Raw genomic sequence first — 15,850 nt, 5'->3', positions numbered from 1 at the left:
GGGATGGAGCCCCACATCGGGCTCTCTGCTCAGCAGGGAGCCTGCTTCCTCCTCTCTCTCTGCCTATCTCCTCTGCCTACTTGTAATCTCTGTCAAATAAATAAATATAAATCTTAAAAAAAAAAAAAAAGAAATCAGATTATTTAAAATGCCCCTTTACTCCCAACCTGAGATGAATACCACAAAAAAGAAAAACTTTGCAGAATGGAATATTTCTATTCTGCCTGAAGCCTAGTTTTGACTGGTATATGTTTCAGTTACACATTTGATTCACACTGAATTTTCTTTTAAGTATTAGGAGAATAAATAGCATTCCAAAAGTCACAAGGTTGAAAATATCCAGTTCCTTCTCTAGTTGCGAGAGCTTACAAAACTTACATGGAACAAGTTGAGGCAGTGACCATTAACCCAATCTCAGCAAATTCTGTAGAAATAGCCTCTAACTAGATAAAACAAAAGTCACAAAATGTTAATCTGAAGGAATGGTTATGGATTTATCACAGTTCAATTCTTTCGTATTTTCTGAGGTTTAAAATTTTTCAAAAAATAAGAGGGGGGCACAATACTCTCAAAGAAGATATACAACACAATTATATATAATATGAAGAGACCCAGCTGTTTTCCACCAAAAGCCTTGTGGCTCATGACATTAAACTTTTACCAGAAACCTTAGAGTCACTGGCGCACAAAAAGCAACCAATGGAGTAAATATTCTTTTTTTTTTCCCAGATGCACTATTCCTGGTTTCATTCAGAGTTTTTGTTTTTTGTTTGTTTTGCTTTTATAAGAACATTTCTTCCAGTTTCAATGGGCATTAAGTTGAACAGGTATTACTAGTAAAGCGGCAAAAGAGCAAAGGTTTTGGCTCAGCTTCTAACCAGCTGTGTGACCTTGAACTAATCTCTTAGATTCCCGGGGTCTCAATTTTCCCATTTAAAAAATGAGGCAGTTACACTAGATGCATTCTAAAGTATCCTCCAACTCTAATTCCTTTCAAGATAGAGCTCTAGGCTTCTGAGAATGAAAAAATTAGCTCTCCAAAACAACACCACCACCACCACAACACCCAAAATCTTTGTAATGTAGCAAAACAAACAGGATACAAAAATGTAAATACCCAAAGCGATCTTGATCCCAACTCTTTACAAACACACTTTCCAGATGCAAAATTGGAAAAAAAAAAAAAGTATCATATGCTATCTATCAGTGCTATCTCTGAGTTGTAGGTTACAACTCTGTATTTTTCAAGTTTCCTACAATAAAGGTATTGTTACTTTGATAATAAGGTGGGAGGAGGGAGCTGGAGTTAGAAAGGGAAAACCCTCCTTTTATGTGATAAAGGTAATTTTACATTTGGAAGGCATTCTACAATTTGAATGACTTTTCAAAAATGGCTGGAGCTAATCGGTTAAAAAATATATATATATCTGAGATAGTCACACATCTATCAACAGACACTGTTGGGTTATTTACCCTAAATTAGTAAACTTTAAGGAGGAACTACATTTTCACTCAAACTAGTAATAATAATTACAAGAGTCAACACATACCTAGGGCCAGGCACAGTTCTTTGACTTTACATATATACGGATTCATATAATCCATACAATTTTCCCTTTGAAACATACACTATTACTATCCCCATTCTACACACTACGACCATGACGCACACAGAGGTTAAGTGAGAGAGCAGAGTCAAGATTTAAATCCAGTCTATAATCATAGTACTGGCTCTTAACTACTAACCCATACAGTCCCTTTATACTTAAATTTTGTCCTTCTCTGGTCATTCTTTCACTGCTTTTGTTCTCAAAGTTCTTCTGAACTACTTTTCTTTAAACTGAAAAGAAATAATACGTAAGTGCTGAGATAAAAAGCCTGGCCAAACTTTTAATTTGCTAGCTTGCAATTATGATTCATTTCAAAATCAATACTTCCATGCTACAAGGAATATAACTTAATCTCCATACATATCGCTAGGTAAATAATACTGTAACATCTGAGGAATTCAACAAAATTAATTGCTAAGATTAATAATGGGATTTATTGTTTAGAAATATTGTTTTTTTTAAAAGAAGTTTTTTTAAATTTCCTCAAAGATTTATTTATTTATTTATTTGACAGAGAGAGAGAGAGAGAGAGAGAGAAAGATCACAAGTAGGCAGAAGGGCAGGCAGAGGGAGAGGGGGAAGAAGGCTCCCTGCAGAGCAGAGAGCCTCAAGTGGAAGTGGGGCTCAATCTCAGGCCCTGAGACCATGACCTGAGCCAAAGGCAGAGGCTTAACCCAACTGAGCCACCCAGTCGCCCCTGTAAATATTGTTTTTAACACAAGGAAGTCACTTTAATTGATATTCTTTTTTTTTTTTTAAAGATTTTATTTATTTATTTGACAGAGAGAAATCACAAGCAGGCAGAGAGGCAGGCAGAGAGAGAGGAGGAAGCAGGCTCCCTGCTGAGCAGAAAGCCCGATGCGATGCGGGGCTCGAACCCAGGACCTGGGATCATGACCTGAGCCGAAGGCAGCGGCTTAACCCACTGAGCCACCCAGACGCCCTGATTTGAAGAATCTTAAGAGCTGAGAACAGACAGGGCAAAAATAAACTTTTGCATTAATCCATTAGGAAGTCACACTCCCGCTCAGTATCTCTGGGCATTGTATGCCCAAATGGCTACAGCCTTTAAAGCTGTGATTATACATAATATTCGTTTTGAATACTGGCTTTAATACCCACCCAGTTAACTTCATAATAATCCCAATTCCTGCAACATGTAGAACCTGGGAAAAGGAAAACAGAGGAAGCCAACCAATTAAACATGGTTGAAGTTCTCACCTAATTCTCTCAGGCAATTCAAACACAAACCAAGTATACATGTGTCCCTTTTCCTGCACAGTACCTACATTACTTGCCAATTTTTTTGGCTTCTGGATTACTTTGAATAAAGCTCAAATTTCCCCACATCTGTATTACCAAAATTTTAGCCATGTCAAGGTAAATATAGAAATCAACAGTTTCCTATTTTTAAAAACTAAAATGAGAGAGAGGTAGAGAAGAAAGGGGAAAAAAAACAACCAAAAACCTTTGCACCAGGCTGCCTGTTAACTTAGATGTGCAATGAGATAATCACCCGATAATTGCACCCTTTGGGTACTTCTGTACTGGTAAGATAATAAAGCGAAACAAAGTCACCTGGTTTATTTCAATTTACTTACACAATTTGCAAATCTGCAGCTCTCTGCCATGGTACATTAAGAAAATTAGCATGTAAGAAAAATCACCTGCTTATGCAAATTGGAGATGGTTTTTATCCATGCAGACAGGAAAAAAAAAAACAGCTGCAATCTGGGTCAAATGACTAATTTTATCTATTTGTTCAAATGTCTCTCTTCACCTTTTCTCTGTAGCTCAGAGCAAGAATTTTAGGTCAAGGAATGGATAAACAGTAAGTTTCTGTGTTGTCCATTTCCCTGTAAGGAGTTTGCTGCCTGACAATACTGAGCCCTACACTACTGAAATTGAAAACAAGACTGAGAACTTTATCTAGATAACAAAACCACAACACTGAGAGAGGAAAGAATCAATGGAGGGTATCTGATCTAACTGGGAAGGAAAGCAAACATGGCAAGGATCAGGTACCAATTTTACCTTCTGGTACCTTAGGCAAACAAGGCTTCAGAAAAGAAAACGAAAAGACTCCAAATGATTCAGGGCAGACAGGACAACTTCTCTACAGAGAGCATCATTCCACTTTGTTCTATAAATGCACCCGGTCAAGATCTTCCGAGTCTGATATAAGTTAGATGAATGCATTCTTGGTAACTAATGACTGCCTTCCCAGCATCTGTTGAGGGAATTCATCCTTTCCACTTACAACTGACTTCCTCTCCAGGTCCACTGATTACTCCAAAAGTAATACTAACTCTACTGACATCAGTGGTTCAGAAATCAGTATACAACCCAATAAAGGTCAAAGAGACTCTACTACTGTGCTGGACAATAAGGTAGTCAGTACATTTTATATGAAAAAAAAAAAGTAAAATATCTACCTAATAATTTTCATAGTAAAAATGCTAAAATGACAATATTTTGGCTAAAGGTGTTAAAAAAATATATTACTAAAATTAATTTCACCTGTTTCTTTACACATTTTTTAATGTGGCCACTAGAAAATTTTAAATCACATATGTGGCTTGCATTATGTATCTACTGGACAGTGCTGCTAGTTTGCTGAGGGCTTCTGTGAAAATGCTCCCTTCCTATTGTGTAGAAGCTTTAGGAAGTCACACTCCCGCTCAGTATCTCTGGGCATTGTATGCCCAAATGGCTACAGCCTTTAAAGCTGTGACACAGCTCATTTTGTGCTAGGTGAATCCGCCAACTACTAAATTCCCTACCCAAATTCAGAATTTAAAAGAGATTCCTTTAAAAAAAGAGAGAGAGAGAAAGATTTCTAAAAACAAGATACTGTAAATCAACTTGCTAATGTAAGCACTGGCCTCCAAATCATCATAGCTATTACCCACATGCACACAAAAAGACAAAGTATTTAATATTAAATTTCATTTAAAATTTTAAAAATCAGGGGCGCCTGGGTGGCTCAGTGGGTTAAAGTCTCTGCCTTCAGCTCAGGTCATGATCCTAGGGTCCTGGGATGGAGCCCCGATAGGGCTCTCTGCTCAGCAGGGAGCCTGCTTCCTCCTCTCTCCTCTCTCTCTGCCTGCCTCTCTGCCTACTTGTGATCTCTGTCTGTCAAATAAATAAATAAAATGTTTAAAAAAAAATTAAAAATCACTCCAAATATTTAGGAAAGCAAGAATATAAATCTAGAATGCTAAAACATAAAATATTACCAGAAAAACAGTATCAAATTTACATTTAGGAAGGAACTGATAGTCCATTTGCAAACAGGCTCTTCATAACTAAGTATGTATAATCCTTACCAGTAAGTCAATAGAAGAAAATAAATGTCTTGGACAAACTGCACATTTAAAATCTGATCCCAAATTTGAAAACTCTATGAAAGTCACCACACTGGAATAGGGTGACATTTATCTCATTCTTCCTTTAAATAATTTTAGAAGCTATTCAACATCTGTAGTCTTGAAGAAAGGTGTCATATGGTCAATAACAGACTTGATTTGTCCACAAATAAAGCTACAATGCTTTATAAATATTAATGCAAATTTATAATAGAAACTTAGGAAACACAGGCTTTTACAAATGAGGAAACCAAGACCCAGAAAACTTAAATAACTTTATCAAGGTCATAGGGTTGTTGGCAGCAAGGCAGGACCAGAAACTTGTCTCCTAACAAGTTTAGTTGAGTACTCTATTACCCTGTCATTAAAAAAATTCTTCGCAAGCAAATGGCACCTTGAACATGATAAACACTAAATTCTCTGGTTTACTAAACTAGAAATAAAAACTTGGGATTTGGGAGAATTTTATTAATAATAAAGCAGAATGCTGCTAATACTTAAGACATTCTTTAGAATCAAATGTGTATATGTATACACACACACACACACACACATTTATATACCAGAGAGAAAAAAAAACCACATACACAATCGTTCTCTCAAATACCATCAATGACCTACCTGCTAAATTCAATGGCCTTTTCTCCCCCTCATTTTCTTTGACTTTTTTTTAATCTGTACCAAAGATCACTCCCATCTTCCTAACAATCTTCCGCCATGCATAGGTTGTCAATCACTATGAACACATTTTCCTATCTGACTGCCCTTTAGTTCTGCCTCCAATAATTTCCACCGACAACTGAGAACATTCCCTAAGGCTCAGGCCTCAGCTACCTCCACTCTCTCTTTATATCTTGAAATATACACATATGTATCTCTGAACAAGTCACTCTCTAATCTTAAAAACTTTCAATGGTTGCCATTCCCAGTATTTCAACTTTTTTCATTATCACCCCCTCCAAGGAGCCTTTTTAGATATTTTTCCCCCGGACTCCCCATGAAATTTTAACACCATAGATATGCTATACATTTATTATGTATACATGTGCTTTATTCATAAAAAGTTTAAGTTTTGCCCCTCTCCCACTACCAGTGGTCTCTTCAGCAGAACACTCCAACTTCCGGGTCCAGCTTTAGTTTGTGCCTCCACCCTATCACCTCCCACCCTCTCCACTGCACTTTAATTTCAGTAACTCCAGCCCTACAGTCTCTTGGGTAGGAACACATCCATCTAGAATGCTCTTTCCCATTAGCTCTGGTTCTTGAAACTCAGTTGAGATACTACCTCTTCTAGAAAACATTCATACCGGGGCACCTAGGTGGCTTAGTGGGTTAAAAGCCTCTGCCTTCGGCTCAGGTCATGATTCCAGGGTGCTGGGATCGAGCCCCACATCGGGCTCTCTGCCCAGCAGTGAGCCTGCTTCCCCCGCTCTCACTCTGCCTGCCTCTCTGCCTACTTGTGATCTCTCTCTGTCAAATAAATAAATAAAATCTGTAAAAAAGAAAGAAAGAAAGAAAACATTCATGCCTTCCACAGAAATCCCTTCTCTGTTCCCATAATATCCAGGGAATATCTCTATTGAATCATATCTACTACTATATATTGACTACATTGTATCAATGGAATGAATTATAATTATCCATTTATGAGTCTCTTTCTTCCACTAGATCATAATCTTCTATAAATCCCTCTCATCACCAATAAATAAGTATTGTAAGAACAAGTGAAAATATATCCTCATTTTTTTTCTTTTTTTTAAGATTTCATTTCTTTATTTGACAGAGACAGAGAACACAAGCAGGGGGAGCGGCTCACAGAGGGAGAGGGAGAAGCAGGCTCCTCACGGAGCAGAGAACCTGATGCAGGGCTTGGTCCCAGGACCCTGGGATCATGATCTGAGCTGAAGACAGACACTTAACTGACTGAACCACCCAGGCATCCCATCCTTTTGTTTTTATTTCAAATTGAGTTTCAACTTTCCATCAAGACTCCCTGAAAGCAGGGATGTATTATTTTATACCCTGTTTACTTAACTGTAAGCTCCTTTAGGGCAGTATCATAACTAAACTCTATATGCCAGTACAAGCAAAGAATAGATAATAGCAGAAGCTTGACAGAGTTTGTAAAATCATTTATAGAACTAAATATCCTCATTACAGTCTACAGTGGTTCTGGGCCACAGCAGGTTGATAATAAAAATACACTGACTAGTGAGTTCCAGCAATGTCAAAACACTCTGTCTGATAGTAGATATAATTCAATTAGACAAACTAATTCAAAACACAGATATGAAGCTAGGTATAAGTAAAGACTGCCAATCATAATCAATGACAGACATCACTGTACACACTTCCTCTACTCACACCTTTATACTTAACTGTTAGAGTACAACTCAATAGTTTCCTTAGTTTCCTTTTCATAATGCCAGAGTGCTAGAATTTTTTCTAATGTCTCTTGGCTAGGTACCTTAGAACTACCAACAAGTCTATGATGACGTGTCACATGCTTATTGACAGTATTACAACTGTTGCCTCAGGCACTCTCTGTGTTACCCCTAAGCAACAACCGGATCAAACTGACAAACTGTATTAGTTAGGAAATCACTGTTGATTTGCATTAGATGACCCAATCAACAAATAATTCACTGGAGTATTATGGATGCACAGGGAATCATAAATATAACCCAAATAGAACTTTATAATGAAAGAGCTTCTACCCAATGACTTCTTTCCATTTGGTTGGATGACAAAGGGGAAAGTTTCTTTGGCCTTCACAATTACCATCAAAGAAATGAGATTAACATAAAAAAAAAAAAGAAATATACATTACATAAACAGTTGATTCTTTAACTGCTAGAACATCAGCAAATCTAATAAAAACAACCAAGAACAGTCACTCAATTCTACAATATAGAAGTCAATGAAAACTGTAATACACCAAGTTGTGAAGATGATGAAATATTCCAATACTGTATTAGAGGATAGCCTTCTGTATCATGGAACAACATTTCTATAATTGCTCATGGTAAAGCCCCAGAGACCCCAGAACTTAAATTCAAACAAACATTCAGTTAATACATTTTGCAAATATTCTTCTTCCAGCAAGCATTTGAAAGCTAACTTTATCTGCCCCTATCTTTTTTCAGAACATGCACTGGTGGTAGTAAGTGATGCCTAAGAAAGTGGGATGTAGGGGTGTCTGAGTGGCTAAGTCAGTTCAGCACCTGCCTTCCACCCAGATCATGATCCCAGGATCCTGGGATCAAGTGCCCTGAGATGAGCTCCCCACTTAGTGGGAAGCCTGCTTCTCCCCCTCTCTCTGCCACTCCCCCTGTTTATGCTTTCTCTCATTCTCTCTCTCAAATAAATAATAAAATCTTTTTTTTAAAAGTTGCATGTAGTTTTGAAGGATATTGTTGTTTTAGCTTGTTTGAAACAGCAATTCTTTCTGAAATGTTTTTTCTTAATAAAAAACATTTATCTTTCTTTCTAAGCTAGTAATCAGTAATATAAAATTTCTGCCCAAGAATAAAATGAGTTTCTTTTGTTGTGAATAAAAGGAGTTCTTTTGTTGTATTGTGGTTTTATTTTATTTTTGGTTTTTAAATACAATTTGGAAAAATCTTGTCAGGAGCCTAAGTACAAAATGACTTCCAATGTTAAAGGCTATAGCGTTTGTATTGCCAAAAAACCAGTTCATTATCATTAGATTGTGTTATTTTTATTCTCTCTGACTTCTCTACTTTATGACCATGAACCTGCAGTTTCTAAAAGTAAGTTCGTTTGTAGTTAAAATTAACAATACAGATTTCCACATTTCTAGTTTCACATGGATGCTTTGTTATGTCTAGAAGAGAGACCGTTTCCTTTTTATGATGCAGGCTCTGCTTCTTCAAAGCTCTTTTCACAAAGCAGAGCACACCAACCCCCCCCCCCCCCATGAATCCAGCTGTGGCAGTTAATCCTGGCCGAGAGAGAAACTTCTCAATATTACAAATTCTTAACCTGTAAACACAGTTAACAAAATATACTCCAGTATACTTTTTTTTTTTACTCCAGTATACTTTCTAATGCAACTAACTCTAGGATTTTCCCCAAACATATCCCAAAAGCATTCCCCATTTTTCCAAATTAAAGCTGGCTGTCCGAGGCGTAAAAGGACCAAAGAAAACATCACAAAAAATGACGCCTCTAATTTTCACAAGATGAGCAAGCTAGATGATATCTGCCACGCATGAGAATTTACACTGAATAATTTTTCATTAAATCACACATATTTCCCCCACCTCACTGGGATCTTCTTTAGCAATTCACACTCTTTCATCCAAACACAAGTAAAATGAGTTTCCGCTAAAGCTGAACTTTGACGGTAAGAATGTCCTTCATTTGTTACATTCTGAGAAAGAAAAAATTAATTTCCTTCCCACTACATAAATCCATAATACTTTCTAAAACAGTGCAGATGAACTGACTAGAATACCTGCAAAGTCCATGCAAACATGTATTTTATATATTTTAATGTGTTTGTTTTTCATTGTTAATTAATAACAGATATATAGCACATAGCACAACTAAGGGGCACTTTATGGTATGTGAAGTCATGCTTCCAAAAATGGTCTGCGTGTTGTTGATTTCACCTGATAAATCTGGCCATACATGAAGCCACTGCTGCATACATTAACACAACAGGTTTTTTTCTACCAACAATAACTACAATAAAAACAGCTAACATTCACTGAATGCTTACTGTATGCTATACAGTGTAATCATTGATTTACAAGGATTATCTCATTTAATCCTCATACCAATCCTAGGAGAGGTGCTATTATTATCCTCATTTTATAATGAGGAACAGAGAGGTTAAACAATTTATTAAGATGACACAGCTAGTAAGTATCACTACAGTGACGCTGAACTTTTGAAAGACCGACATAAAAGTAAACCGCTGAAGGTATTAGAATAATAAAATTCAAAGTTCTCCAACTTTAGTACAAAGAGAAGAGAGCAAATGAATCCCAGGATCTTTGATCTTTCAATTCATCAGATAAATTAAAAACCAAAACACTAATATTCTAAGTGGAAGCTTTTCCCAGACTCATTATCAAGATGGCACTATGTGCCATTAATCCAATCAGTATTTCAGGTTGTCATTTATAAAACTGGTCGAGTTTAGCAGTCCCCAAACCTCTCTCATGTGGTCAACTTCATCCAACTCTCAAAATTATACACTACATGAGTCCCTGAAGCCTTATGCTATAACACTTTTTGTTCCAAGGTTGTCACATTTTTAAGTTTAAGTGAGTACACTTTCCTCTGGCCAATGTGAACTATGGACAAATAGGTATTTATATTATCCTCACCAAATGACTGAGGTTTCCATTTGCGGGTTGTTTTGTGTTTTGGTTTTTCATTATGAAAATGTCCATATGGACATCTGAAGACCTGACGTCTGATAAAGGAAGGTCAAATTATATATGATGCTTTGATAACCCATGAACAATATTCTGTCATTGGAATGAATGTATCTCAGGCTACCACATGATCATATTACCAGGTAAACTAGAACCCTCACTTTGAGATAAAATACAGCAGACAGTTGTTAATGAAACCTTAATTGAACTGTCAAAGCACCAACTTTACCAGCAAGCTAATAGGTAATTCACTACTTTTACACAACTGTCCAATTCTGATAAGTTAGTCCAATAGTTAAATTCAACAGAGAGATAAATCAAGGATGGTTGACTAAATTGTTCAGTGATAAATCTGACTGGTAAAATGCTATACCACTTCTATACCTTTCCGTGTCTACACAGAGGAAAAACAGTATCTCTCAAAATTACATGCAATGTTTTCAGCCAACAGTTAGTAATTTTAGGTGCATGTCCAGAAAAAGACTTAAGAGCAAATACAGTTTCCTTTTGTGTAGTAACCCAAAAGAAAAATACTTGCAAAAATGCATTAAATAAATATAAGAATCTAAGTAAATCTTATGATGCCCAAGTAGTCATATAGGAAAATATTTTTATGTCCCATTTTAATCATTTTATAAAATAGTTTCAGGTTCTTCAAGTGTTCCCTAAATTAAAAAGAAAAATTCTGGTTCAGCTAGTTAATATGTATAAAACACACACACACACACACACACACACACAAAACCTCACTAATATCTTTAGCTTGGGTTTCAGAATACTAGTGCAATTCACTCTGTTTTGGTGTTCAAATCACTAGTTTTAACAATTTTACTCAGGTTATATAGCAGTTAAATTCCAAATGTAATAAGCAATTCAGACAGCAAGTCATCAATATGTAAATATAAAAATAGAAAAGGATTTGCATACTAAAACACACACCTGGAAGTCTTCCTTTTTTTCATACTGAATTGTACTTCACCTGTACCAACTGATTAAAAACACTCAATGCAGCTAACTGGAAAAAACGTGGTTAAAGAAGAAAAGAACCTGACCAGGAGATCAAGTAATCAAACAGCAAAGATTCCACAGCACTGTGCTAAGTGCAGAGGAGAAAAAGATGTACTCTGGTAGATACAGTCCGTACCCTCAAGGGGCTTACAAATGTTGTGAGACAAGGCAAACACAAAACAACTGGCATAAAATAGAAGATGGTGTACAGAGAAGGTACACTTCAAGCACAAGGAATGAACTCTGCTGGTGATGGAAGGGATCAATCAATGAAAGAATACAGAATGGATTCAAATCAAAACCATTTGGTTTTTCATATTAAAGTACTTCAGAAGAGCCACTACCAGAATGTTTGCTGTGGGAGAAGTTTCAGCACTCCAGTTTCTCACCTTCTTCCCCATAAAAAGAATCTTTTCCTTTAGCATGGGCTTGAAGCGAAAACTTCTACAAGTCATATCATCTTTCGAGAAAAATGTAGAACAGTTTTAGAATACAGTGAATGCTGCAATCCACTTCCCCTTCAGTAGCTCTAGTTCTTAGCATTGTATGTAAAGCACTAAAATGAAAGAGAGCATCCAGGTCTAAGAAAATCCAAACAAATTCTCAGCCAGTAGATGACAAAATTTAAAGCAAGGAGCAACCTTTTTCCTGTCTACACCCCCCAGGCCCCACAGCTTTAATCCTCAAGTGTTAGGCAAGGAATGGAAGTTCACAGTGCAATCCCTGGAGATAGGATATGGAAGAGATGAAGGCAGGAACAGACAGGTCCCTGAGCAGATTGACTGAAGAGGCACCATTACCGGCTACACTCCTTCCCACCAGGAATCCCATACACCTTGGAGGGAGCACTGCAGCAACCTCCTTGGAGAGCTAGCTGGGAAAACACTAGACCCGACTAATTTAAAAACAAAACAAGGCAAAACAAAACAAAAACAGGTCACATTGTAGTCTAGATTATAAAATCTGAAATATAAAGATGCCCAGATAGAATGCAAACATGACACTTGTATCAATTACAGCCTGAAAAACAATGACAAAAGGAGACATTTACCAGGCTAGTTCCAAAGAGTTCATTTTCCTGTGGTGATGGGGGCTTTTCTAGACATTAACAAGAATCTATTTTTGAATGCACTGAAAACATCAATTCATTTGTCCACACCAGATTACTTAACCCTTGAGAAAAAAATTCAGTTTGTTCTAGTTTTGACAGCAACAGGCCCTACAATGATAAATTCATTTTATTACAGACTACTAAGAAGAGTAATAAATAGACAAAATGTGGCATTTAAGAAGCACTCAAGACTTTTTAAAATACCCTAGCACTAGCCAAAGTGGAGCAGTTTCATGTGTTTAAAAAGTATACTACTTCAGCAACCAACCAAGGGATAACAGCAACTTAAGAGACACTAAATGACATTAAAACATTACACAGAATGTGGGCCACGGCATAGCTACAGTCTACTGACCTCATTTGTGGTACTCATGTGTGATGCTATATTTAATGCATTCTTATCAAAAAGCTAAAGCTACATACTTCCCAACTGTAGCTTTATGGTTTAAAATAAACCACTCAAGCAATGACTTAACTGGTTCAAGTATGAACCCGATCTTCCTTCTGGGGATCAAGATCGCAAATTAAGGAATGAAAAGGCAAAAAGGAGAGCGAAGTACTTATGCAGAGTATGACCCAATGACAAGACTATTATGAGGAATCAAGTTTGGGTCAACTGTGACATCTGCAGCAAGTGAGCAACTGATTCAAACTCCAACCAACCTATGAGATGACCAAGGTCTGTAGCAATACACATTTCATACATCCACCCAATGATCCTACATTCAGTGGCTTGCTTAGGTTCTAAACCAAAAGTCGGGTAGACAGCAAACGTGTGTGAATCCTCAGAGGGTGTTCTCTCCCATGATTTGCCAGGACTCGAAAACATAAGCCCAGCCAGCCAACACACTGGGCCTCTGGGTGAGGGTGGCTTCCTTCAGTTGACGCGCTCCACTTCGGTCAACATGGAGAGAAGCATGACTTGTTGACGCGCCCAATCACAACCATGAGAAGAAACCACGAGAAGTTGCGTTCTTCTTTTGATACTCACCAGACAACACCAAAGGCTCCATATCCAATAGGTCTATCCGGCTCAATATCCAGCTGCTGCTGTGGATGATGCGAGTGTTGATGGTGGTGCGCCTTAACTGTAGCAGCTGCGGCAGCCTGTACCTGAGCTGGGGCTGCTGCAGCTGGTCCAGGAGCCTGACCCGGTGCAGGTGATGGGAAATATGGCTGTTGTTGCCCAGGGTTTAACATGGCTGCAGCTGCGGCCGCTGCTGCAGCTGCCGCAGCTGCTGAAGAGGTATGCTGCTGTACAGGGTGGACAGCGGCAGCCGACCCCGGATGAAGATGGTGTTGAGGGTGGTGGTGGTGGTGAAGGTGAGGAGGAGGGAGGTGCGGAAGGTGGTGGTGATGGTGGTGGTGGTGACCTGCTGCTGCTGCAGATGTACCGCCATTGTAAGCCGCCATCATTTTTGCGTTGGCTCTTGCGCCACAAAGAGACATTCAAAAAAATGCCCTTTGATGGGAAAGCAAACTGGGTCAAGCTGTCATTTGGCCATTTAAAAATGAAGAAAAACCACTCACTCCACCTCAAAAAACATGGAGTGTAACTGGCTTTATGTCTTCATCAGTCAATCCAAACAAGTTAGAGGATCTTGGTGTTTAGTTTTGGGGTGAGTGTGTGTGGAAGGGTGTGGACTGCCAAAAAAAAAAAAAAAAAAAAAAGAAAGAAAAAAAGGAAAAAAAGGAAAAAGAAGAAAAAGAAAAGGAAAGGAAAAAGAAAAAGAAAAGAAAAAGGAAAAAGGGACCCCTTCCCCCCAGGTTTCCTGCCACAAGTGGGTACTAAAACTCCATCCTTAATTGGGGGGAGGTTCCAACTTTGAATGTGGGAATAAAGGCCAAACCTCCCGACCCCCTGAACTCCACACACGAAAAGGATCAGGTAACACGCTACCCTTGGAATCTTGTAAGAGGTTTGACTCATCTACCCCTTCCATTCCCACATCCTTTTCTAAACACCTACCACCTCCTCAAAAATACAATTTTATAAAAAAAAAAAAAAAAATCCAACCACCCCAATTCTAAAGATGGGGGGAAATTTTTAGGGAAACCAGCTTCCCCCCCCTCGAACTCTCAGGCCTTCCTACATCTCCCCCTACTCCTAGTCAGGCTGACCTGATTGGAGGGGGGTACTAAACTTTCCAGAACAGAAAAGAGCCAGGGAAGGAGGTAGGAGGGACAGGGTGAGCAGAGCAGGCGACAGGGCAGGACGGAAAGGAGAAAAAAGAACCGGGGCAAAGTAAAGGTAAGGAGGTGCAGGGAGGAATGAAAAGAGAGGTGGGCAGCACTCGGACGCCCAGACAGAGGGAACCGCCCCGGGATGAGATTAGGGTCCCGGGGCCAAAGAATAGGAGCCCCGGGAGGCGGGCGGGGTGCAGTCGGAAGCGGGCTGACTCCTGCCCCCACCGCCGGCTGCTTCTACTGAGGAGGGTTGGGGGGGAGAGCGGGTGGGTCCCCCCGCGCGACGGCCCCCGCAGGGCTCAAGGCTGCTCCGTCTCCCCCCCTCCCCCCCACCCGGCTTTCCGTCCCCGCGGCCGCTTTCTCCTCAGTCGCTGCCGGCCGCTTTCTCCTCAGCCGCCGCCTTCTCAGCCGCCGGTGCCGCCGCGGCCGGACTCACCTCCCCTAGCAAAGCCGGATAGAGCGGAGCCAGCGGCGGACACGCGCAACCAGCCACCGAGGCCCCGCCCCCGCCTCACACTGACCGGCTGCCCTAGCCAATCCACGCCCACCTGTCTGCGTCTGCCTCCAATCCTGGGCCCGTAGCTTCAGACAGGCGCACTGTTCGGCCAGTGGCAACAACGTGTGGGTCTCCGGGGAAATCCCGCCCCTGATCCGGGATGGGCAGATAGAGAGACCAATCAAAAGGCAGAGTTTGGCCTGACCGACAAGACTAAAAGCGAATTAAAACTCAAAGATCTCCGTGACATTTTCTTTCGCCTCTCTCCTCTTTTCTTTTTCTTCTTTTATTTTTTTGGCAGGAGCAGGAAGCTGCGTGCTAATCCCGCCCGCAAAAGCTGGAAGAGAGGGTGGAATAAAAGAACCAATTATGAGCCGGAGACCAAGAACAGATCAACCAATCCTTGGCTTGAAGACGAAGTGGGATGGAACTGGGGCCAGATAGACACTTGATTTGACAAATGGAAAAAAAGATTGATCTCGGCCCCACCCTTCAGGTCTACTACAGGTCAGGATTGTGGAGAATTCTCTGTCGTATCAGAGACGACCTCTTCGGGGGCGGGGCCAAGCGAAAGGGGTGTGGTCTAAGGAGAGGTGGGCGGGATTGAGACTTAGAAGGCGGAGTCCCAATCGTCGCTGGTCCATTGATGGGAGCCATGT

The 15,850-nt window shown here is 39.6% G+C and overlaps 1 protein-coding gene across 1 annotated transcript in view; it reads right to left on the bottom strand.

Moving 5' to 3' along the window:
- Positions 1–15,177, bottom strand: part of NLK (nemo like kinase) — a 165,301-nt gene extending 150,124 nt beyond the window's left edge. The window contains exon 1 of the mRNA XM_047707405.1: positions 13,500–15,177. Within this exon, the coding sequence (XP_047563361.1) occupies positions 13,500–13,957 (458 nt within the window). The 5' untranslated portion in view covers positions 13,958–15,177. The remainder of the gene's footprint in view (positions 1–13,499) is intronic.
- Between the last annotated feature and the right edge of the window lie 673 nt (positions 15,178–15,850).

Source organism: Lutra lutra, chromosome 16, assembly GCF_902655055.1.
Source record: "Lutra lutra chromosome 16, mLutLut1.2, whole genome shotgun sequence".
In the NCBI taxonomy this organism is placed as follows: Eukaryota; Metazoa; Chordata; class Mammalia; order Carnivora; family Mustelidae; genus Lutra; species Lutra lutra.
This window is presented reverse-complemented; position numbering and strand designations above follow the sequence as displayed.